The sequence below is a fragment of the Canis lupus genome, chromosome 37 (genome assembly GCF_011100685.1).
Source record: "Canis lupus familiaris isolate Mischka breed German Shepherd chromosome 37, alternate assembly UU_Cfam_GSD_1.0, whole genome shotgun sequence".
Classification (NCBI taxonomy): Eukaryota; Metazoa; Chordata; class Mammalia; order Carnivora; family Canidae; genus Canis; species Canis lupus.
In genome coordinates, this window is record NC_049258.1 from 16,134,760 (window position 1) to 16,160,650 (window position 25,891).

At 40.4% G+C, this 25,891-nt stretch overlaps 1 protein-coding gene and 1 long non-coding RNA gene across 11 annotated transcripts in view; one reads left to right on the forward strand and one right to left on the reverse strand.

The window, feature by feature from the left end:
• The window catches only part of PLEKHM3 (pleckstrin homology domain containing M3), a 178,263-nt gene that overhangs the window by 94,955 nt on the left and 57,417 nt on the right, over positions 1-25,891 (reverse strand). For all 5 annotated transcript variants that reach the window (XM_038585578.1, XM_038585575.1, XM_038585577.1 and 2 more), the window contains exons 4-5: positions 17,707-17,852; positions 5,895-6,088 (exon numbers count right to left, since the gene is read on the reverse strand). In XM_038585578.1, coding sequence (XP_038441506.1) covers positions 5,895-6,088; positions 17,707-17,852 — 340 coding nt within the window. The remainder of the gene's footprint in view (positions 1-5,894; positions 6,089-17,706; positions 17,853-25,891) is intronic.
• LOC111094380 overlaps positions 1-25,891 on the forward strand; it is an 89,360-nt gene that overhangs the window by 59,127 nt on the left and 4,342 nt on the right. For 3 of the 6 annotated variants that reach the window (XR_005385312.1, XR_005385316.1, XR_005385314.1), the window contains one exon: positions 833-5,487. This is a non-coding gene — a long non-coding RNA (uncharacterized LOC111094380). Of the gene's footprint in view, positions 1-832; positions 5,488-5,742; positions 11,045-19,042; positions 19,962-25,891 lie in introns of those variants that run through there. The other 3 variants (XR_005385315.1, XR_005385313.1, XR_005385317.1) reach the window with 3 other exon arrangements.

A 25,891-nucleotide genomic window follows, 5' to 3' on the forward strand; every position in this document is an offset into this window, starting at 1 on the left:
CCTGGACTGAATGGTGTACTTTAACACTCAGAAGAAAAAATAGGATTTAAGGGGCACTGGGTGGCTCAGGGGTTGAGCATCTGCCTTGGGTTCAGGGAGTGATCCTGGTCCTGGTCCTGGGATCAAGCCCCGCATCAGGCTCCCTGCAGGGACCCTGCTTCTCCCTCTGCCTATGTCTCTGCCTCTCTCTCTGTGTATTTCTCACGAATGAATAAATAAATAAAATGTTTAAAGAAAAATAAGATTTAAATTTCTGAAAAGCTAGTCCAAATAGCTGGTGTCAGTTGGATGATATTTTCAGCAGTCCAAGGTAAAATGAGGAAAGTTGAATAGAATTAATTTTATAATCTATTTGATTTTAGGGGCACCCGGGTAGCTCAGCTGGTTTAAGTGTCTGCCTTTGGTTCATATCATGATCCTGGGGTCCTGGGATGGAGCCCCACATCAGGCTGTCCTTCTTCCTCTCCCCCGTGCTTGTGCGTGCTCTCTCTTAGGTGAATAAATAAAATCTTAAAAAAAAAAAAAAACATTTGATTTTTTTTTTTGTTTTTGTTTTTTTTTTTCTTTTTTTTTCTATTTGATTTTAAAAAGCTGTTTGACTTTTGAGGTCATTTTTTTAAAATACTACTATGTTCTTTTTTGAAATGGTGAGAAATCCGCGGTAATGTTAAGTTCATTCTGGTTAAAGATATGTATGTAAGACAACCTTATAGATATCTCCATATTCGTGTTTTAAATTTACAGGACTGTGAAATGGAAAGGTCTGGTAAATGCCGTCTTAGGGAAAATGCACTTGTTAACACTAAGCCAGTTGACATGCTTGCTCTCCTAGGCTGCCTGAGCAACTGTGAGCATAAGAGTGCCTGTGTCAGCAACCCCACCTTCCCCCTCATGGGACATCACCATCTGCTACCTCCCTGCCAGGCTTCCCACTCTTCTACATGACCTCAATCAAGGCTTCAGGAGAATTAGAAGTGGTTCCTGTTAAGAGTCTGGAGGCCTCTGGACGCCGCCACCACGAGCAGCAGCACATATACTGGAGAAAGCTACGGTGACCTGGTTCTGAGCGGGCACTCTGCTGCTCACCAGCTTTGTCACATCTGGCAAGTCACATAGCATCTCAGAGTCACAGTTCTTTCTCTTCCTTCTAAATAACATCTGTTTCCCATCTTAAAGGACTGTTGTGAACAAATAATATATTTATGGGAAAGCACTTTTTAATTGATAAACCATAATTATCTTACATGAGCCCCAGGCATCACCATAAATAAATGAAGTAGGGCAGGAAGAAGAAAAACAGGGTAGCAACGTAGTCTACAGTGAATGACTCTGGGTTTGGGGAGAACAGGAGCAGGAGAGACCATGCAAAGTGGAGCGCCCAGGATCTAATGCTAAGTGACCACTGCCCCTGTGTAATCAGAGCTGCTGGTTTCCTCAGACACCAGGGAGCTTCACTGTGCATACATGAAAACACCCAGGGTATTTAAAGGTTAGCAACTAATTCACAACTTTAAAAGCCAGAGAGACCATTCCTGAAAGGCCAAACAAAACATGTCCGAGGGCAAATTTGGCCCTGAGGTGCCCATGTGTGACGTGTGATGTACACACACATCCATGTGATGTTCTGTTGTTCAGGATACACAGGGCTAAGATCTGCCGCCATTTCTTCTTAGTGTCCCTCCCCAAGACTTCCCTATGGCTGCTGACACAGCTGTGTCCTCACAGTGCTAAGATTTTTCCGAGAGTTCTTCATGTACCTTCATGTGTGGACACTGTAAATAACTCTTCTCATGAAAAGTTAACTAGGCCTTGAACCAATCCAACAGGGTCACCATCTGGTAGTCCTCAGGAACAGTGAACTGTCAGCACTGTAAACATTTTAGACTTCATGCAAGACACTGACTTTTTCTAAACTAATCATCCCTGCCAGTCAAGATTTGCAGTATGGGTTCAGGAACAAGGCATTCATTTAACAACAATAACAAGAATACTGAGGATGAAGACCGGGCGGTCATCATAATGAAAGGTCTAAAAGCAAACTGTGACTTCCCTAATAAGGCGACGACCAAAGTTAGCTCTCTGGCTGTGGAGCACCAATACAATTAATCAGTCTGTTTTCAGTTTTCTCACGACAGCAATATTAACAGTTTGCTTTATTCTGTTTATATGGTGCTGACAGGTCTTCAGCATGTTGGGCCTACTTGCTGGAGATTAATGGCTACTCCTATATGGAGGTAAAAACCAGGCAAAGAGAGAACGCCTTTCACAACTAGATAAGAACTGGCTTCTCTTGCTCTCCTTTTGTTCCCCTCTATTAATTTCTATCAGGGTTATGTAAGATTAGTTGTGTATAGTAGGTTTCTCTTAAGTTTAAATTCTACTTTAAAATGAATGCTCTGTCCCCAAGTGACACAGAAACAAAGGGAACTTTAAATATTACTTCTGGTTGATGAAGAGATGCTAAGTTTATCATCTCTCTTATCAAGGGTGCAGCTGGCTAATTTTGTTTTTAAAATGTCAGACTCCTTATAAAGGTAAAAGGTAAGAGAGGGCTTCTGGTGACAGGAATCTGAGTATATTCGGTGAGTAATGGCTCCTCTTTGCACCTATGGTTATGTAGTGCACACTGTAAGAAGGCAGAAATGATATTAAGTATGGCCTGCTGCAAGAAGTACAGGCATCCCAAAAATCTCAGACCTATTGTACTAAATGGTCTTATTTCAAATCTTTTTATTTTGAAATAACTCCAGACCAGCCCCCTGTAAGAACTGCTGGACACTGGTATACTTTTCTCTGTGCCAGGGTGGGAAGACATGGTAAACCCAAATGCTATTTTAATAGCATCTAAGTATAGAGAAACTAAGATAGCAAATTAAAAAAAAAAAAAAATCAACCTGTCTCCTCTAGGGTTCTGTAGGAATCTCATTCTTTGGTCTTAGGGAACCTGCTGCTGTACTCATTTTTATGCAACAACTGCATGAATAAGTATGCGTTGTATACACAGGAACCTCAGGTCCTATGGCCAGGATGAGCTCTCCAGCCCACTTCCTCTGGCTCACTCCTCTCCTGACATAGGAGAAGGGAACTGGTTCCAGTAGATAGGGCATCAGGGGTGGCTTTTAAGTGGAAATTTTGGGTTTTTAAAAAGATTTTATGTATTTATTCATTAGAGACACAGAGGCAGAGACAGAGTGAGAAGCGGGCTCCATGCAGGGAGCCTGATGCTGGACTTGATCCTGGGACTAGGGTACCATGCCCTGAACCAAAGGCAGATGCTCAATCACTGGCCACCCACGCATCCCTTAAGTGGAAACTTCTAACAAAGATTTTCAAAGCCAGAGATAAATAAGAACATTCTAGATAGTAAAACAGTATTAATAATGGTATTTATTGAGGGCTTACTATGTATAAGCACTACTGTTTAAGCACTTTAGTTGTAAAAAACCAATTTAATTCCCACATTAAAGAAAGTTAAATCATGTTTCAAGTACAAGATATTTGACAGTAGACCAACATACTGGACTAGATTTGCAAAGATCTTGAATTCCAAATTGTACTTAAATAATTTGCCTGATGAAGGTTCATGAGAGAGGGAAGAAACTGATGTGAGGCTAGCTAGTCTGAAGGATAGTGCAATAGTCTTGAGACTCCAAGCCAGGGTGGTACATTTAAAGTGAAAAGGAGAAGAAAGATTTGAGACTTATCTCTAAAACATAACCAATTAAAATTTTTTGACTGCTTTGATTTTTTAGTTCCATTATTCATTCAATATTCAATTATTTTTGAGTTTCAGATGGGTCAGGCATTGTACTAAAGGATATCTAAAAAAAAATAAAGTCTGAAGATCAACTCCTTCCTCAAAATTGGGCTATTAGCCATCATTCAGTGGTCTAAAGTGACACCACAGTAGACATCCATCCATTCCTCCCTCCTTCCTTTCATTCAAAACTTACTGAGTGCCTACCTGTGCCAGGAATGTGTTACATAATGGTCATGAACAAGTGAGGGAAAAAAATGAAAAAAAGACTGCTCTCTTCATTTTCATAGCCCTGGGAGTGCCTTCTTTCTGGAACTTCCATTCCTTTTCTGGCCATAGATGCAGGATATGATGATAAACCACCAGACTACAGCACAGGTATTCTTAGTCATCCAAATGAAGAGCAGATCTATTCAATTTCTAAATGTATGCCCTGGCATATTTATCCAAAGCAAAACACTGTATCAGAAAGGTATCTAGGGGCACCCGGGTGGCTCAGACAGCTAAGTGTCTGCCTTCAGCTCAGGTTGTGATCTCAGGGTCCTGGGATTGAGCCCCCTGGTGAGCTCCCTGCTCAGCAAGGCCCCTGCTTCTCCCTCTCTTTCTGCCTTTCCACCCTGCTCAGGCTTACTTACTTGCTCTCAAATGAATAAAAAAACAAAAAACAAAAAAAAAAACCTTCAAAAAACAGTATCTAACATGATTCCTAAGTGTAGATTTTAATATTCTCTAGAAGGATAGGCACAGGAAAAACTAGCTCTGAGCAAAGCCAAAAGTGTGAATAGAACAAATATACTTTGAACAGTATCTCAGGGTACCTGGGTAGCTCAGTGAATGAGCATCTGCCTTTGGGTCAGGTCCAGATCCCAGGGCCCTGGGATCAAGTCCTGCATCAGGCTCCTTCTCCCTCTGCCTCTCTGTGTTTCTCATGAATAAATAAATAAAACTCTTAAAAAAAATAAAAATAAAAACCTTGTATCTAGTTCAGTTGGTAAATTAGAGACACATAATCTTACTGCCTTTCAGGGAAAGCCCTGATCTTTTAAAATTAAGATTTGCCTAGATTTTATAAGAATAAATCCTGACCATTTCCTAGTGCTTTTTGAAAAACAACTAGGTAATAGAATGACTACCGCTGAGAAGTATTTTGCTTCGTGGCAGCTGCCTTTTCATTACTATTTTATGAGAGCTTGTCTAGATATTATGTATTCCTCACTATCTACGTTTAGTTCTTTTTAAAATGTCTTCTTCAGATGCCTGGGATTATGTCAGTATCTTTCTAACCAGATCCCAAATAACAAACTATATCATTTTAATACTTTCCAAAGGTTCTTTTGCATGTAGGCTCACCTCCAGAAACCATGACTAAGGTGTGCTTTTGGTCATTTCTATTAAAATATTAAAAGGTATTTTTAGGGACCAATGAACACCATCAACAATTATTTCAAGTATAAGATAGTTGGTACATGCCAAGGGTGAGACTTGAAATGCCAATAAAATCTAACTGTAAAAGAAGGAATTTGATGAGAGCAGGCATATTTTAACTTCAGTTTTATTTTGAGGATCTGGACCTGGTATGGACTTGTGTGTTCTATGAATTCTGAGATAACTAAGCTATGGAAGAAGAGCCTGCACAGATGGGGACATTTAAAGCAGAATCCTGGGCCTGTGCATCTTAGTCCCAGCCCCCACCGCCTGCATCACTTACCACAACCATCTCCGTATGGAAAGTAAGTTTGAATAACTACTTATTTCCACTGAAAAATGTCTTTAAGTTATAACAGATCAAATGCGTTCATTTTACAAATGGAACTAGGAGAAGCGTAAAATACTCCAGAAGTGATCAAGGAGGACACTCCCATTGATCATCCTCTCACGTTAAGCTACAGAGAGGAGCAGTCTTCACTGTTGGGGAAACTAGTTCCAAGGGTGAAAAGCCTTTAGTTATGCTAAGCTATCCCCTTCATTTATCTGGGCTCAACCAGAGAGGAATTTGGAGGAAGCAAGTCAAAGACGAGCCCAAAGGAAGAGCCACAGGACTTGGGCAGTCCACATGGGGAAGGCCAGGGAGGTCATCTGACGACTTTCTCAGTGGGAGAGGAAAGCCAAGTGGAGCTGCTTGCCCCCTGTGACCTACCTGCGGCGCAGATCCTCGGCCACAGCGGCCCGGCAGCTGAACAGGTAGGCTCGCAGGGACTTCAGCCGCTGCCGCAGCCGCACCACAGTGGCCAGCGGCTCAGCGTGCAGGTACAGCATGGGGTTCTCCCGTTGGATGTCGATCAGGGGCTCTTCATACACGTACTCCAGGAACTCTTTGGCCTGCTTAGATACCTAGGAGATAAACCTCCTCAGTCAGTCTGGAGAATCATCTGGCTTGCCATACCTCTTCCAACTAGGACCCAGAGTTTAAGTACCAAAGTCACATTTCTGAACAAGCCAAGAGAAAAAGCCCATAATTTAACTAAATATAAATGTTGGTTTTGCTTTCTCTCTTCCGGAAACTTGTAAAAGTAACCTTGGCATGGAAAGAAATTAATTCTGTATCCTGATTATGGTGATGATTACATGAATCTACATGTGCTAAAATGACACAGAACTATACAGACCCAGGATACTCAAGTCCACTTCTGTTTTTTTGATGTTAGTGATCTAAGACGTAACCAATGGGAGAAACTGGGTGAAAGGTACATGGGACCTCTCTTTACTATCCATGCATCTTCATGTGAATCTACAATCTCAAAACTTAACACTACTGATAAGTCTTAATTTTTTTTTTATTTTAAAAACCACATTCATGTATATTTACCGCTTTTGTAAGTAGCCATTTTTTAAAAATAGGTAAATCATGTACATACTAAAAATTCAAAAGGAATAAAAGGATAGCTTAAAAGGACATTATATACAGGATAACTTGCATAAAAAACAGGCTCAAAAACACACTGTAGTGAGCAGAAAGGAGTACTCTTAGTATAACTTTGGGCTTGGACTGACTTAATATATCCATCCAATTCTATATCCATTTCTGATACTAAACATCAAAACTATGAGAAAGATAGTTTTAAAATGCCATTGTCAGGTCACCAGGGTGGCTCAGTCAGTTAAGCATCTGCCTTGGGCTCAGGGTTCTGGGATTGAGCCCCACATGGCTCTCTGCTCAGCAGGGAGTCTGCTTCTCCCTCTCTCTCCCTCTGTGCTCCCCCTCAAAGAAGTAGTAAACAAAATCTTTTAAAAAATGTCATTGTCACTAGAGTAGAAACACAAGGTGTCTGAGATACAGAGGGAGTAGCTTAAATAATGTATAACAAGTGGGTAATTTGAGGGACTCTTTACATACCAATTCACTAATTCTGAGATATGGATTGGCTAGTGACATGTAGATTTGGCTTAGTTTCTATTTATGGAAGGTAAAACCTCTATAAAAATTTCCACCAAAACTGCTCTAGTACTAGGAGTAAGGATAGAATTCAACATTAAAAATTGAAAATCCACAATGCTTTGCTTTACATTCCAGACTATAAGTTTATTAATGAAGATAAATAGGATGCAGTCCTTGCCCTCAAGGGACTATTTAGTATAAGAGATAAATATTTAAAACAAAAACTACATGTAGTACAGAGCCTGTCCTCTACTATAAAAGAAATACAGATGGGGTGCACTGGTATCTTGAAGGAGAAATCAACTGTCCTGCGGGGGAAGGGAGCCCTTGGCAAAGCAAGCCACACTGCCTCAAGGTCTAGAAGGATAAACATAAATTCATTTGGTGGGCAAAGATGGTACAGAGGAGAGTACCACAAGTAGATCCAACCATGAAAACAAATCAATACGAATAGGTGGTAACTAAATGTAAGGCTATTGCATGTTGATTAAAACACATTTATGTAATTTAATATTTTCTAATATAAAGCTCAACAAAAGTGTTATGGAGAGATACAAAAAATGGCCTTGATGTTTTTTTTTTCCCTAATGAAAGTCTCATCCCCCCCCCCGATTATTAGCAATTATTTTTGAGGTACCTGTTGTGTGATCCTTTGGGGTCCTGCAGTTACATAGGGGGTGAAGTTTACAGTCTCTGTAAACCAGCTCACAAAGAGGCACCCAGAATTAGCCAAAACCTTTCACTATTTAACCAGACGGGAAATAACCATTGGCAGGGATAAATAACGCCTCACTTAGAGGCGCAGAGACACAGGTACATGCCAGATAAATATCATAGCCGGTACTAGTGGAGAATAAAGCAGGCATGGCCCTGTCCTCATGTAGCTCAAGGTTCAGTGGAGAAAGAGAGAATTGGGTTCAAATATTTTATTTATCATAGTTAAATATTTGCTATATTTAAATATCTTAAATGAGGAAAAAACGGATGGTGTTCTGGGAAAAGAAGTACAGTCCACTTGAAACTGTTGCTGAAAAATGATGTATTGTACAATTCAATTAGTCTTCCTGGCTCTATTGAGCAGTGTTTATACTGAGTCAGGGCCCTGCTAAATTAGGCTAACAATACTACCTTTTAGTAGGTGAACAGAAGGACAAAGGGCACTGGCCAGTCTCCCAGGCCTGAAAAGGCTTCTCTCTTCAGGTGGTACTTAAGCCCAAAAGGGGGAAAAAAAAAAGTCTTTTACAGAGACAGTATAAGCAGTGAGACAAATGGCACAGCAGCTACCGACAGTGTTCATAAGCTGAAATTACTAAAAACAAAAACAGAGCTAGTTCAATAATGTCTAAGGCACTGCTTCACAAAGTTATTACCAAGGGTTAAGAATACAGAGCATACTGTGACCATGGCTGCCTGAGTAGGTGAACGAACCCCTGTAACTCTGAGGAATGGTTTTGGCAGCGTGGTTGAGCACACACTCACTTTTGAGAATCCACCACTTACAATGGTAAGGGAATTTTTGAAAGAACTAATAAGAATTTGGCATAAAATGCTATTTTTGCAAAATCGAATGCTATATCCCCATTGGTTTCTTAAGTTCTAAATAACCCTGCATACTGGTATAAGGATTCCATTTTCAAACTCAACTATAATTGGAAAGCTTTTTAAAAACGACATTAAACATATATAGTTACTTAGGGAAGGAAGCCAATGATATTCTTAGGTGATAAAGTTTATGTGAGAGAAAGTTTCTTTCCTGTTAACAGAAATATTACATAAATTATACGTGAACACCAAATATATTCCACCTAAGAGCTACTGTCCTATTTCTTGCCAACCAAATTATGAAAACCATGAAAAAGCCCAAGTGCATTTTCTGATATATATAAAAACTCAGCTCATAGGTGCAGATGGATAGGCCCAATACATTTTTAAAAATGGTTTTGGTTGGCATTCTTTTCCATGATCCCGGGAACTCCATTCACATTAGAAGCAACTTTTGTAGGGTCAATAGTTCATTTTTCAAATCTACTGACCTTTTAGTATTTTACTAAATAATATTTAAGGTTTATTAATAATATAATTTCTTTCCATACCTTTTAGCTTATAAACAGACTAAGTTATAAGAGCTCAAGTCTGTGACTTTATTTTATTGCAATTTGTGAACTGGTGTCCCCTTCACAGGGCTGTAGTCCACGGGATTCAGGAGCTGAGCAGGAGAAAGTCGAGGTAGAAAGCAATTTCTCCACACCTCACACACGAGTTGTTGGAAGAAACAGCAAGTGGGTTATAATTAGCTACAAATTAATAATGACCAAATCTATATTTACATATGTATTTATAAATAAACATAGTTGTTATTTGAGTAGTAACCATCACTAGTATAGATTTAAACATAATACATCTTTTGTTAAGCTGGTGACGGCTACCTCTTAAAAACAGACTTCTCAAAAATTCAGGTTTACGTAATTCTGAGAAAGAGGTTCTGGAATGGTGTCCTGGTATGCTCCCCCACAAAAATAGCCCTGGGTAAGACAGCAATGGAGCAAAGGGAATGTTTAACCAGAGACAGCAATTTGGAGATTGGGGCAGGGGAGGTGGATAGTCAGGACTTCAGTTAAAACAGATGAGGGACACCTGGGTGGCTCAGCCTTTGGCTCAGGGCACAATCCTGAGGTCTCAGGATCAAGTCCACATCAGGCTCCTTGCAGGAAGCCTGCTTCTCACTCTGCCTATGTTTCTGCCTGTCTCTGTCTCTCATGAATAAATTAAATATTAAAAAAAAAAAAAAAAACCAGGTGAGAACAGAGTTTTAGAATAAGAAGAACTGGTACAAGTATCTAGTTCAGTTTTTCTCAGACTGTGTTCCAAGGAATACTAGTCCCACAAAAATGGTGTTCTGAGGTCCACCAAGAAAAATGCCACAGGCCACATTCTTCCCTTGGTGATTCAAAGTGTAGCATGTTAGCCTACAAAAGCTTATGGATATCCTTGTCTGCCTCACATGCTTAGGCCAGCAATTTCCCAAACCTATCTGACTGCAGACAGGCAGCTATGTACTGTCGTACGGGAAACTCAGTCTGGGGCCTGTTTATCAACCGGAGGAAAGGGCTGCTGTCTCCAACTCCTTCCATCCTCTTGCCATGCTGTGAGCTCCCAGGGATGTTTTCTCTTGAGGGGCCCTGTTCCAGTTACAAAGCTGTCCTAGCTGTGGCCCTCCTATAGAACCCTCTTTTTGAGGAACACCTATTAACAAGCACAGACCTTGTTAATGATCCATGGAACATATTCTGAGAAATGCTGAATTAATATACTTAGTAGGAAAAAAACCCACTGAATCCAGAGAGCTTAAAGATCTCTGGATACTCTGTTTTGTGCTTTTTAGTATTATTTATATCACAGTTCTTTTTATTTTTTAACAACTCTACCATAAACTCTCTCATCATCACCCCTCAAAGAAGGTGATGCCTGTCCATGTTCTCTCCTTCCTTTTTCCCAAATACAAAGCCAAGGCATTACAAAGGGAGACTAACCGATGATATAATTTAGTAGTATGCTGGCCATTTGATTTTAACTATGAAACAAAAATTAAAGTCCAGGGGCTCCTGGGTGGCTGAGTCAGCTAAGCATCTTCCTTAGGCTCAGGTCATGATCCCAGGGTTCTGGGATTGAGCCCTGTGTCAGGCTCCCTGCTTCTCCCGCTCCCTCTGTCTGCTGCTCCCCCTGCTTGTGTTCTCTGTCAAATAAATAAAATCTTTAAAAAGAAAGTCCAGTAACACACCATTTATCTAGAAGTCACTTATTTGTGTATTTGTTTACGGTCTTTCTCCCTCCACTGGAGTACAAGCATTCAAAAGGCAGAGACTATATCTCCACTGCCTAGAACAGTGAGCATGGTGAGTGTTCAATTAATACTTGCTGAAGAGTGTTTTACAATGCTCTGGCTGTGAGTCTAGACCACACACTCTTACTTTACACACACTTCTAACAGCTATTTGTTTCTAAGTTTACCACATATTTAGAGTTAAGAAAGTCAAAAAGGGGAAGGACAGCTTGAGGCAGCACGGTCACACCAGAAGTGATGGCTGACATCCTGGTACTAAGGAAGAAAAATGTTTGCAAGAAGATACAGGTAGAAGTGTAGCACACAATCCCTACTGAGGAAATCTGGAATTTGCAGCAAACTCAAAAATGTACAAACCTACATCTAGGAAGGTGTCCTCAGTCTTACTTGTGAATAACTTACATAACTTAATGAAAGAACTTACATTCAGAATGTATAAAGTTGTTCATTGAATCATTACCTGTAATAGCAAAAAACTGAAAAGCAATCATGAAAAAAAAAAAAAGACTGGTTAGGTTGTCATGTGTGTATAAAATGTGTAAAATTCATGACAGAAAATGGAGTGGCTATAAAAAAAAAAGAAAAAAGAAAAAAAAGCAGGCAAGCCTAGGAAGAGTGATATGATCTAAATGGAACAGAGAGCTCTCCAAAAGCAGCATGTAGATCATCTATTGCCACTGTTGTGTAAAAAAGCACATACACATAAAATATCTCTGGAAAGATACACAAGAGTAATTTGGTTGCCTGTGGGAAGAAGAATAAGAGAGGTGGGAGGCAGATTAACTCTATGCATGCCCTTTGTACTTTTTGCAACTTGAAATTTGTGGAAGTTTATTCTTCTCTTTCAAACATAAGTGTATAGCAGTGCAAGGTAATTTATTTATGGAAAAGTAGCCTTCTATACCACATTAAATCACACTAAAGTAATCACAGAACAATCCTATTTATAAGTCTGAGGCATTAAAAAAAGGCAAATGTCAATACATATTTTCTGAAATAGAATATATGGAGCTAAGTGAGTTAAAATTTTAGGAATAACAAAAGCAACGATTACATTACTGAAAGTCTGGAGAATAAAGATCATGAAAGGAAAAAAAAAATGTATCACAATCTTACCACAGTAAAATAACCACTTATTACTTTGGTATAATGTTTCCTTCTTGTATTTTTCCCCATTTATTGTGAAAAATTATGGCAAAAGTCTTACTAAAATCAATCCCAACCATAATACTTCTTGGTGCTCTTGAAACAGGCACTGGGGACTAATGGAGAAGGAATCAGGAGATCTTAAGGTTAATTGCAATTTGTTCACAAAAATCTCCAAATGACTCTGAACAAGTGGTTTTTCCCATCAGTGAGCTGCTCTCCAGCTCTGTGAGGGCAGTACAGCTTGCCTTGAATGCCTCTCAAGATGTAGAGATAGGAAATGGTTTATGTAACATGGAAAACCCCTAGCTAAATGGAATGTGAATATTCAGGCTAGAACACAAAAATATTTTTTAAAAGCACAACAGAAGGGAACAATATAGGAAGAGCTGAGGCTAAGTTTGAGGTCCTCACCACCTCTTTGTCCTACTTGGTATTTTTGAATGGGAGGGCGGAGAGTAGGGGACAAGTTGCCTTCAAAGAGAATTTCATTAGAAAATGGCTATAGAACACGATGGTAAGGTTTAGCTTCTGGGTAATCCTGGAGCTCAATTCAATTTGCAGGATGTATACCGGAAAATAGATGAAATCCTGCTTTAAAAATAATTAGGAGTATTATTACTCCAGAGGGCAGACAAGGAAATGCTTCAGATGACAGATTTCAATCTGCTCTGCAAAACCATTTTTTCACTCTTAAATGGATATTTAAGCCAGTCACGTACTTCTTATTAAGGAGAGGAGGCAGATCTAGCAGAATGATGTCTGGTCTGGGAAACTGATAGGTCTGAATTGATCCTCACAATTAGAAACATTAAGTTAAATCCTGGTGTCTGAGCAAAGACAAACAGATCCTGGACTAAATGGAATATGGTTACTTAATGCCAGTGAGAGATGATCCTGATAAAATTGACCAGCTCTGTTGTTGCTTTAAAATCTTCCCTGGTCCACTGAGAACCTTGCAAGGAAGGTCTGACAAAGGAGATTTTCCTTATGTACAACATGGATGAAGCGAGGGTACCTAACACCTTCAGTGAGTTACTTATCCTCTCAAATCAAACCTTGTCAATGACAGCACAGCAAAATGTCTGCTCTAGAAAAAAAGGCTGCAAGCGTCAGTGACAGCTAAACTGATGGTTTCAGTGGCCTTTACAGCTCACTGCAAACGGATCTGGATTTCCTCTACCATTTCACATCTCCATAAGCCATGTCTGATTTTCAAATTTTCCTCATTTAGTGCCACCTCTTCTGTTTTAACTCCTCGGAGTGGTACATATTCTTTCTGTTGGCAGGTGTCACTAGCCTAAGCTCTGGGTGACCACAGGGCTGGCATTGCCTCCCTAACTTGCTCTCTGTACACCTCTCTTAGCTGCCAAAGTCCTGCTATAAGCAGATTAATCTAAATAATCTAAACCAAACTCAACCAGCATTCTTTCCCTCTAAATACACTGTTATCTAATACACACAAGGCAAATATATTTATAGCTGATATTCAGAGTGTCAAGTACAAGATGCAGAGAAGAGAATGATAACTCCGTCTGGGAAAGGAAATGAAGTTTAAGACAGGCTCAGTTAGGGCGTGCCACACTGAATGAGGGCAAGGGGACGATGAGAGGTGGGAACCAGCACAGCAGGACTGAGGACTAGGATGCTCATGGAGGCAGGGAGGTAGCGCATGAAGGGGCTAGAAGAGCAGGGATGAGAGATCCCAGGCTAAGAGATTTGTGTTTAACTTGTATACAATCATAGTAAAAGCTGGCATTAGCCAAGCACCCATTGTGCTAGGGGCTTTCTCTGAGTCGTCGTTTTAAGCAAACAGCAATCTTATGAAGTGGTTACCATCATCAACACCTCCATTCTAAAGGTGAAGAAACAGACTGAGACAGAGTACAAAACTTACCCATGGCAAGATTAGGGTTTCCTGAACTACTGCTGGGGCAAAACTTGCAGGCAAGAAGCAGTTAGGAGGCTACCAAACTCCTTCATGGGAGTGACGCCGAAGGTTTGAGTTCGTGGGGTGGGATCACAGGTGCAGAAGAGTGTAAAGCCAGCAGTTGACTTATGCTGATTAGATAGGGCGGGGGTGGCAGAGGGAAGAGCCCAAGCTATCTCCCAGTGCTGGCAGTGGGGACTGGTGGGACCACAGACATTCCAGAGGGACAGGTTATGAGGGTGATGAAGCTGATTTGGGAGGTATTGAGCTAGAGGGGCCCATAAGATAGGCCTCATCCCCTCACTGATTCAGTGTACATTCTTGCTTATGTACCACATGCCAGAAACTACTGAGACAGGTTCCCTGTGTCCAGGGAGCTCACAGAGAAGGGCAGCATAAATGTGAGGATTATGAAAATAATTAAAACAGCTTCCACCATTTAAGCACTTACCAGGATTATCTGCAGATAGCCGGTCCTATTTACCCTATTCACATGACTTTTGTAGGTAACTATCAGAGTTACAATAAGAAAGAATCCTTATTCGGCACACACTATGTCCTAGGCACTATTCTAAACACTTGACATGTATGAACCCATGTAACCAGCAGTGGTCCTATGAAGTGTTATTAATGTACTCATTTTACAGATGAGGACACTCAAACATAGGGAGACAACATAACCTGCCCAGGTTAGACAGCTAATAAATGGCCAAGACAAAACCTGAACTTAGGGAGTCTGGGTTCATTTTACAAAGTAGGAAACTGAGGCTCAGGAAAGTTCAAGTAATTTGTCCCAGCAAATCAAGCCCTGAATAAGAGGTGGAAGTAGGATTTGGACAAATGCCTGTTTAACTCCAAGCTGCTGCTACTAAGCCCCTAACTAAGAGTAATTATAGAGACACACACATGGTAGTAGTGGCACGAAGGAGAGAGCCAACAATGCAGCAAATAGGATAGGGTAGGAATATCAGGAAAGATGTTGCCAAAGAGGACATGCTTTTATCAGCTCTGGAAGAATGAAGAAGAGTTCCCCCTATGGATAACAGTACCTATAGTACATGTGGAAGGATGCTCTCTAAACAGGAAAAAAGGGCTCTTTTCCCTGTGATAGGGGAAGCAGTAAGGACAGGTACAAATACAGATACATTTGTAGGAATTCATATCCATATCTTGTAATTTCAATGTTGTCCTTGAAGTAGAGGCAAGGTCATATGCTGAAAAGGACAGGGATGAGGCACCCTGAAGACAGTGAAGATGTGGATGGTTATTGGATTGACCAGGAGACAGAGCTGCCCAGGGATATAAAAAGGGTGTCAGCCAAATAGCCCCTCACAATTTTCATGTTTGTTTTAGACTTCAAAAATTACAGACAGGGGACAGTTATGAGTCCCTTCCCCACTTACCTTGCTCCCAGGTTACGTTGAAAGTGTCACACATCTATTAGCAAGGAGGTATAAAAGCAGTCATATGGACTATGTTTGGACAAAGCACTTTGCATGGAAGGTATATTCAGGGCAGATGGACAGCATTCTGGCAGAAGAATCAGAAAAGCTTCTAGTCAGTCAGGTACCAGAATTTGGGCCCAACAGAGGACCACAAAAGAATCCTAGGCCTAGATTACTTCAGTGGCTTAGATTCCCTGACTTGCCAAATTCTGGCTTGTTTATGCATCGGGGGAACTGCAGTATAGTGCAGCTAATGAGTGCAGTATGATTCACAAACCTTGAAGACTACCAGGTTGAAAGTTAGAGCTAAGATGTTATTTAGCAATTAAATCCACAGATCTCCTTTTTAGTAGCAAAACTGGAGTTGGAGATAAAAGTAGGAATCATCAGGGAGTTAAAACCATGGAAGAGAAAAGAGATAATGCAACAGAGTATAAAGTGGGAAAAGGAAACAAAAAATGAAGCCAAGGAACTGCAACATGAAAGGTGTAGGCAGAAGACAAAGAATCAGATAAGGTGAGAGAGGAAAAAGAGTTCAGGGTAGGAGGAGAACCAGGAGAATTCCTCGTCAAATAGTATATCCCAGAGAAGTGCAGTAGAACAAGAAACTGATGAGGATCAGTCACATTTGGCAAAACTGACGGAGGAGCTAAGATCACGAGCAGAGGCAGAAGGAATAAACTTTCCATAGAAGGAGTGATGTTTCTTCTGTGGCTGGAAGGAGGACGAGGAGGATGGGTGTAGATGTGGACAAGTTTAGAAAAGGGTTGTCAGAATTACTGCCCAATCACTCCTATATCGCTATGAAATAGAAGGTAAAGGCACTTCCCAGAGTGACTGGGGCTGGGTGTTTCATCTCTTTAGGATCACAGGTGCTGAAATAAATCAATGTGATGACAGCTACTGATGAAAATGGAAGAGGACTTCCCCCAAGCCCCCCACTGGCACCTACATCCACAGACTCTGTCTTTTCTCTTACTTCCTGCTCCAAGCAAAGGGCAACCCTCCTACTGTCTACACGATTCTTACTCAACCACATCATTCTAGCAATTCTCTCTCTCCTAGGTAGTCCACATCAGCATAGAAAACATGCTGTTATTTCTTCCAAAAATCAAACCCAATTTCATCCTACTTCCCCTCTCGTTACTCCTCACACCTCTACATCCCCTTAGAGCAAAACTTCTCGGGAGCTGTCTGTCCTTGTCTCCTGTTCCTCTCCTGTTCCATGTCAAACTCACTCCCATCAGAGCTTCACTGCCACTGCTCAATTCAAACTGCTCTCATGAAGGTCACTCATTACCTCCACATTCCTAAATCCCATGGTCAATTCTCAGGGCTCATCTTACCTGACCTATGTAGCCTCTGTCACAAGTGATCTGAAGACCTGTTCTATGTGTGGCTGGTTGGACACCCTTGGGTCCTTCTCCCTCACTGTGCACTGTTTGCTCCTCTCCTCTCTACCCTCTTAAGGTGAGTGTCCTGGTGCTCAGACTTCCTCTCCTCCTCTGTTGACTTGCACTTTTACAGCTACCAAGTCTGTTATTTGTACTTCTGGGATACCCTGCTTGGCTGTTAGCAGTTACTTTGCAAAGCTGTTAGCATATACCTGTGCTTCTCACTTCCTCCCTTTTTGAAAAGTAAACAACATTCCAGGTGAAGAGTGGCTCAGTGCACTGCTCCTTGGTGTGGACAGCCACCCAGAAATCCTCATAGCTTTTCTCCAGTTTCTAATTCCAGGGGAGATGGACTTGCTGGAAGACTGACGTTCAAATGAGTAGGAGTGCTACTCTAAGAAATATCTTGAATTATATTAAGTCCTCTCCTTCAGAAGTCACCAGTATGCTACTTTCCTGTTGCATTATTTTCCTGTTTTTATCCTCTGAGAGTGTTCTGATTTTGGAGATAAGATCTAATAAAAAATAAGGGAGGCCTCTTTTTCTATCAGAATTCTTTTTTAGCATTCCATAGTTCATTTTCGAGGCCCAGAAGTAAAAACTGCTATAATATCTTTTTAAATGAGGAAATTAATAAGTCATAGTTACACCTTTAAATGTGAGATATTTAAGAACCATTAGATAAGATCTTGTAGCTTTTATGAGACTACCTAGTCAAGTTTGCTTCAAATTCTTAGGTCATTATTTTTATAACCCACACAACAATAGCTGAATACCTACATTGCTATTATGAAGTAAACTGAGGTTCTCTACTTACCTTATATTTTGAAGTATCCCAGTTGTGAACTATGCGTGCTGGGATGAGAAAACTGTCGTCCACATGGCAGTTGCTGCAGTAATACCACCCACTGTAATTGCACACCTTGGCTTTCCCATTGGAAAGGCCTATGGATCGCTGACATCCTGTCCAAGGCAAAAGAGAGTCTATGATTAGTGTTGTACTTTTAACGTCACAGAACAAAGTTATACAACCCTCAAACAAAAGTCCACAGCAGGGGGGGAAAAAAAACTTGTGAGAATACATGTAGAGATGTGTCCTCTTCTTCCTAGCCTGATAGCCTCCACGCCCCCACCTCCTAAGGCACCTAGCTGGTCCCGTTTCTGGTCTCCTTACGTCTTCTGCAGACAGATGTCAGAGATCAGCCTTTCTACAACCCCACTATTAGCACCTCACTTCTCCTCATAAATTCTGTTTCTACCACCAGACATTTTGCTGGGGGCTTCTCATCAAGGATCTTATTCACCAGGCACAACATTTCTGTGAGATGATGTCAGCTAAGTTAAGAATTTTGTCTGAGGTCACCCACCCAGTAAGAGGTGGAGTTTGGATTTGGCTCTTAGCTTGTCACTTGTCTGAGTTTAAAATGATTCTAAAAACTGATATGTGGCTTTCCTTCACTTGCATAGTCAATGAAAGAAATCTGTCCTTCGATTGGCCCCTGTATCACCTTTCCAACTACCTACTCCTACTACTCTCCAATGGGAATATAACTTCTTTATTGCAATCAGAGAACTCTCCTCACTATTCCTCAAATAAACAGTGTGCTCATTCCATCCTCCACATGCTGGCACATAATTACTTCTCCTTACACAACACCCTCTTCTCTGATTTCCACTTTGCCAAATCCTGCCCATTACTCAAGACCAGTGGCTGCTTGCAAGTCCTTGCTAAGGCCCTTTTTATGTTCAAGGAAATCCATGATTCTGTGAGTACTGTCCTGAGACTCTCAGGGGGAATGGTAATAATCTTGGCCCTGTCACAAAGAAGTCATTCTTTTTCTTTAGGTAGGAGGAACTACCTTTTCTTGGTGAGTATAGAAATTCTATCACAGTCCAAAGGACAAAATCCTGGCAGCCCAGAACAGGTGATCATGATTATACAAACAGCAACATTATCCTGGTATTTCTGATCTACTGCTTTCATTTCAGAAACCCTTCCATGTGGCCCATTTCATGGCTGGATTAAGAACTGTACTGATCAAAGAAATCTCACATTAAGCCTATTTCATGATAAGGGTACAAAATGATTTACTCTTAATCCTCCTCCTCCTCTTCATCACCACCATCACTAATGCACCTCATTTCCATTAAAGGGGCTCCAGTTTATTTAACAAACTGCTAAGCGAAGAAGAAACTGATTCACATGAACTACATGAATGAAAATATCACAAAACTCAAAGGACTTTCATTTTCAGCACAAATAAAATGTTATCAGTAATCAAACAATTTCACAGTGCATTCTCCAGGAAGAGAATTAGATCCTATTGTTTTTAAAGACAAGAGGTACTGAAAGACAGTAAGTAAAATATCAGTATTATGCTTCAGAAGCTTCATAGTGTTCCTTCCTGGAAAGGTTATTTCTTTACTACTGAGTAGCAGCAAAATCAGGACAAGCTCCTGTTTTTCAGAAAGGCTGAGCAATGGGATATGTGCAATAGATAAAGAAGAACGGAATACGCATGTTGCTGCTATTGCACAGAGGAGAGGCCATCACAATGACTACGCTATGAGCACTGGAATGCTGTTTGCTGCACTCACTGGCTGCGTTATTGCTCATCTGGCACTTAGCACATGCTTCCTGAAACTACTATGCCTTTTTATGTGCTTGTCCAGCAGGAACCATTCTATAAACTCCTCAGATCTGTTTTTTACCCTTAGTACGTAACACAGAGCTTAACATACAGCAGACTATTAATAACTGTGTAGAAAGGATGACAAACTGAATATTATTTGACACACATACACCTGCATAAAGAGATTTTAATTTCTCGTAAGGATTCTAGAACTGATCCTCCTAACCTGGTCACTTTTTAAACAGCATACTTTTGTTAATAACCTCTTGAAAAATATGCTGCTCATTCTAGGAATTACACATTACTCATGTGTTCATATATGGACTATGGAAGAGAATTCAGTGGAACTTGACGTATCCTAGAGACTGGGATATTGCTGTTTCCCAAAATTTGCTGATGGTCAAATTGACTTAACACTGAAATGACAATGAATAAAACTCAGTCGTTCCTTAATGATTTAGAAAATGATCATGGTCTTTTAGGAATTCCAGAGTTTATTTTTTATTTTTATTTTTTTCACCTCACTGAATTCCAGAGTTTAAACCTCTCACCACAAAACACACCATAACTGACCAAAAATAAATTCAGGTCACTTTAGTTTTTTGATTGTTTGAATTTTGGATGTAATTAGCATCAGTAAGCACTTGCTGGATATTTATATATGATTTAGTGGGTATTACTGGGTTTATCAGTCTATAATTTTTAATGACTTTATTATAATTTTTAGATGCAACATACATAAGCAATATTAAAATACATAAATGTGCATTTTAAGAAAATACTGGTCTTAAAACATGTATATCAAGCAGGCACACAGGTCCAAAGCCTAACATGTTGGGGGTTCAACTATAATGAGCTAAGCATTCTCACCACTGCACTAGTTTCCAGGTTCATCAAAGTAGAGCTGAGAGACGTGGCTAGGTCTCACTCAGGTTTTATGTTAGAAAGAAGCTAACAGCACGTAAACTCCTAGCTCTTGGGTGTCTTTACCTTCATACCATATTTAGAACCATGCTCTCCTACTTTCCATGCTGAAATTACCCCTAGGGATCCAGAAGTAGGTTTGAACCTATCTGCATGCTTAGGACTATTTTGGATACATGGTGTATAGACCAGCACAAGTCTAGAGTTAGAAAGCTCGTTCTTGTGTAGGACACACTGTAAACTTGACCCATCAAACTCTCAAAATAAAGAGGCCAGCCTAAATCAGTGGTTTCCTATATTCAGTGAGGGTCAGAATTTTCTGGAGATGTTTGTGAAAAATACTGTCTCCTCCCCCACCCCAACTCCTATCCACATACCTCGATTCTGCAGATCTGGATTAGGGCTCAGGAACCTACATTTCTGCCCAATCAGCCAACTACCACCTGAGACCCTGGTGGGGAGAAACTGACGATGGCTCCTTGTTTTCTAGGTGACTGCAGAAGTCTCTCCAAGCTCTAAAATTCCAATTCTATTCAAGTGCAGAGGGTGTACAGACCCCTAAGTGAAAAGCTCATAATTTGTCATGTAATTTATGTTCTAGGCTTCCAAAATCAACATTTCAGGTTCTTAGTCAATTTCTAAAAATCTGCTATATAGAAAGAACCTCAGTTCATTTTACCGGTGTTTCTCCCAGAGCATTCACTGTCCCTACTGAGAATCATCTTATTTAGTTTAGAATTAAAAGTTTTATCTCCAAATCCAATGTAGTATTTGATACTGAAAGAACATAGGATATCAAGAAAGATTAGAGGCTAGTGGCCTTATACAGATTCATTTTCCAAAAAGCAACACCTACCCTTTATTTGAAGAAGGAAACACCTATTCTTTCAATTAACTGTAAGATTTCCTTCTTTAATATCATACTAGTGGGCAGCCCGGGTGGCTCAGTGGTTGGGCGTCTGCTTTTCGGCCCAGGGCATGATCCTGGAGTCCCAAGATCGAGTCCCACATCGGGCTCCCTGCATGGAGCCTGCTTCTCCCTCTGCCTGTGTCTCTGCCTCTCTCTGTGTGTCTCTCATGAATAAATAAATAAAATCTTTAAAAATATATATACTTGCAAATCATAGACTAAAAATGTCTGAAATGATTCCCTGTAAAGATACACGATCTGGATTTTACTTTATCATTGTGATGTTCTCAACGGGGCAAAAAAAGGTTTCTTAACTACTACTAGAAAAACACATTTTTTTGGATGGCAAAGCTAGACTCTGACAAGAGACCTTAAGGGGAGGAAAACGGAGCTGAAAGCAGAGACAAAAAATAATTAATTGAAATAACTAATTAGACCTTATTTACATATTATATTTCTTTGCACTTTGAAACAGACTTTTCAATAATGCTTCTAAATTAAGGGGTATTTGTAGTAGGGAACCCTCCACATATTGGATCAAAGCAAATACATTCTTCCCAGTCTCTTTTTGAAACTTTTCAGAGGGCGTTCAATTCATAGGAACAAAAAACTATCTCACAAGAGAACTCACTGGCCTTTTTTTTTTTTTTTTTTTTTTTTTATTGCTTCCCACCCCACTTCAAATCTTTAATGAACACATGCTCTGAAGAGCTTAGCTTCCCCTCTGGTACTCTTTTGGAAACAAATGTTACCATTTAACTGAAATCCTATTTGCTGCTTGTACAGTCCATTTCCCAAATGGCCTTTCACTAAAGACGACCAAAAGGATCTGTTGCCGGGGGTTGAAGCAGAAATTTTGGCATATTTCTTCAGAAAGGCACAATCTTTCTTCTAACAAGTGCACCTAGTTAGCTCAATTGGCTGCAATATGGTGTTACTGAAGCCAAGATGCTGAGGAGACGCCAACCACCTTCTCGTTACTTCACGACTACCAACTTAGCCCTCCTTCCCCCTGACCAGCAGCTGGAAAATTCGTGGGCATCAGAGGAAAATGACGTGAGCTGCGGGTATATCCAGGTGAATCTCTCTAGGGAAAGAACTCACAATGCTTTCTACGTATGGTCAGCCACACACTATCCCCTTTACCTAATTTGGTAAAATAAACTTGGTATTTTGCATTTGGAAGGTAGAAATGCTCTAAGAAAAAGACAAAGGCAAATAAAAAGAAAGAGAAAAGGACTTAATGAAAGAGATAAGATAAAATTTCATTTTGTTAAAAGAGAAAAACTGGCAAATTTCCTCTCTTACTGTATGCACATAGTGGAGGAAGAGGCGGCCATAGGAAGGGCCAAAGGACTGCCCTTGCCCCACCCTTCCATCCAATGCCCTGGCGTGGGACAATGACCTGTGGTAAGTAAGCACTTTGTAAAATGTGGCTTGAAGGCCCAGACTTAAGCTCTACAGACCAGATTTTCCAAATTGAAGGAAAACAGAAATGGGGATGGGGGTGTTCAGTGACTTACTATCTTATAAAAATCAGCACGAAAAAGGTCATACAGAACTCTGCTTTCCTAGTTTATAGTCTGTAACCATTGACTCACTGAAGACTGAAAATATAGATACGCCTGGCAATCCTGTGCATCTGTCTCTTGCTTCAACAGTGTTTGCATGAAACAGACCTGGGGATCACCCCTTCTTCCAACCTCCACCCACCTCCCAACCTCCTTCCTATCCTAGTTGCAACCTCCAGGACCATCTTTCCTTGGCCAACCTCTGCCTCTGGGACCAGCTGACACTTTTTTGTGTGTGGTTAACTCCTTACTGCCCACCAGCCTTGAGCCCTTAGATTCATCAGAATTATTCCACCAAAGTAAAGGCTGCTGTCTACTGCTGGGTCAACCTACATCTGCAGGCTTTCTACACCTACCTCTCCATGGGCTTCTATTTTTGCCACAACGATGTGACTCTGGAGGGCATGGGGCAGCTCTTTTGCCAGGTGGCCAACGGGAAGCATGAGGGTGCCCAGTGTCTCTTGAAGATGCAAAACCAGAGTAGAGGCTGCAGCCTCTTCCAGGACATGCAAATGCCACTCCTCCCCCAAGATGAGTGGAGGAAAGCCTTGAATGCACGGAAGCTGCCATGGCCCTGGAGAACTGAACCAGGACCTTTTGGATCAGCATGCCCTGGATTCTGCCTGCATAACCCAGAGATGGGAGAGCTAGACCTCCATCTCTGTGACTTCCTGGAGAGCTACTTCCTAGATGAGCAGGTGAAACTCATCAAGAAGATGGTGCCCACCTGACTAATTTATGCAGCCTGGGCTGCATAAATCTCTCATAAAGTCTCACTCTCAAGCAGGACTAGGAGCCTCTGGAGCCCAGTAGACTTGGAGGGGTCCCTCTGTATCAACCAGGTGTCAGGGCATCTGCTCCCTACAGCAGCTAAGCAGTTTTTTAATACCCTGAAGCCTTCTCCTCAGCTGTGGACCAAATGGAAACAAAGTTTTTACAGAAAAAAAAATATAAGAAAATAGCCTGTCTACACTGGATAAATGCTATAATATTTGTTTAATCTTCATGGAATGTTCTTATTAAGATTATAAATCCTATGAAATAAATTAATAAATACCAAGTAGATTCCAACTCAAGTTGAGAAATGTCAAGATTCATTTGTCTTTCAGGTAAACAATGATTGAGAGACTAAAGTCAATATTTAGTCAAAATTTATCTTGAAAGGCAATAAATCTTGATTTTTGCCAAGGCAAGTAAGTAAATACGTGCACTGTTCTAGAGATTCCGACTGCTTTTCTACTAAATAGTTACATGAGTTAAAAATATCTGTGACACAGATTTTCACTTCCAAAGACATAGTTTGGATGATGTTTATGATAAGATGCTTCATTAGTATAAGTATTATGGTAATGTAAGGTCAGAGAAGGTTAACAATGAAATGTTATTCTTTCAACATCTAGTATATATAAATCAGTCTAAACTTAGTATTTTTTCCACACTTGTTCTCTTAATAGTCTATGACTAGATTATCTCATTAACTTCTGTGCCTGACTGCTCTTTACCCAAAGACTTTCAAGAAAATAGTAAGCAATTTTAAATGGAAATAGTTAAATAGATAAATGGATAAACAAATACTTACACTGTGCTTACTTTATGCCAGGCAGGCTTACTTTATGTATAAGTGTTTTACATACACACATATTTCTTTAATCCTTACCAATTCTGATAAGGTAGGTATTATCCCCATTTTACACATGAAGAAACTCTGGCAGAGGTGATAAAGTAATTCTGTCCATGGTTGAACAATTAGGAAAGATGGCAGAGCTTAAGAGAAGTGGCTGATGTGGCACTTGATGAGAAACACTAATATATATATATATATATATATATATATATATATATATGTGTGTGTGTGTGTGTGTGTGTATATATATAAATTTCCATGTAACTATTTCCTTGTGGAAAGTATTTAAAAAATGGTCTCTTTGTGTATGGCAATACGAGAAGCACAGAAAATATAAATCAATTATACAAAAGAGTATAATTCACTTTGTCAATGAGTGTTAGCCTAGGACCTCCCGTCAGTGAATCAGCCTAGGATCTCACAGTATCAGCAACACCCTGAATATGAAGGATGAGAGAGACAAGAATACAAATCTGGAAGGTGGAAAGCAGAAGACAGCAAGAGATAAGGCAAGGAGGAAGCTCTAACTGTGGAGACTGCGGAAGGCTGTGTAGGGATGGGGCATTTGAAAAAGGAAAGATATTTTTGTAAGAGGATAGCTCAGAAAAATAGGGGCACATTTGGAAAACACTGATTATTCTAGATATCTGAAGCGCCCTGTAACAAGAGGGGTGTTAGGAAAAAAGAACCTGGAACCATAAACTAAAGCTAGAACGTAAGAATCCTGAATGCTTAGGGGGAAGAATCCTTACTAACCAATAAGACATTACTAAGACATGGGAACAGCTAGAGTTGTTTGAAGCAGAACAGCAGTCTAAGCTTTGGAAAGATTAATTGGCAAGGGAAAAAAAAACAGAAGGGGGGGGGAACCAGTCGATAAGTTATTGTACCAGCCTGGGCTTAAGGAGGCAGTGAGCTTGGGATCAGGAAGGGGAGAGACAAGGAGATACTACAGAGATGAACTGTAAACATTTTGGTGACTGACTAATGTGGAAAGGATTGAGATTGTCAAAGATGCCCATGATGTATGAGAAGTCTATCAGTCAGAAAAGGTAGGTGGTTTCAGGGAGAAAACACTGTTTGGAGCATTAAGTCTAAAAGACAGAATTCAAAAAATTTGAGCTACCAGACCTTCTGATTCCTAAAGCTCAGCTGGCTGAGCTAATTCCCCTTTACTGTACAAATCAATTTGAATTTGATTTTCTGTTATGTGACTGAGAGGATCTGATTGATGTATTTGACACTAAATAAAGGCTGATTGAGGGTTCTCTTTCTATAACCTAATATCTTTACCTAGAGCTACCCATTAAGATGCCAGGGTCTCATTCTAAACCATTAGG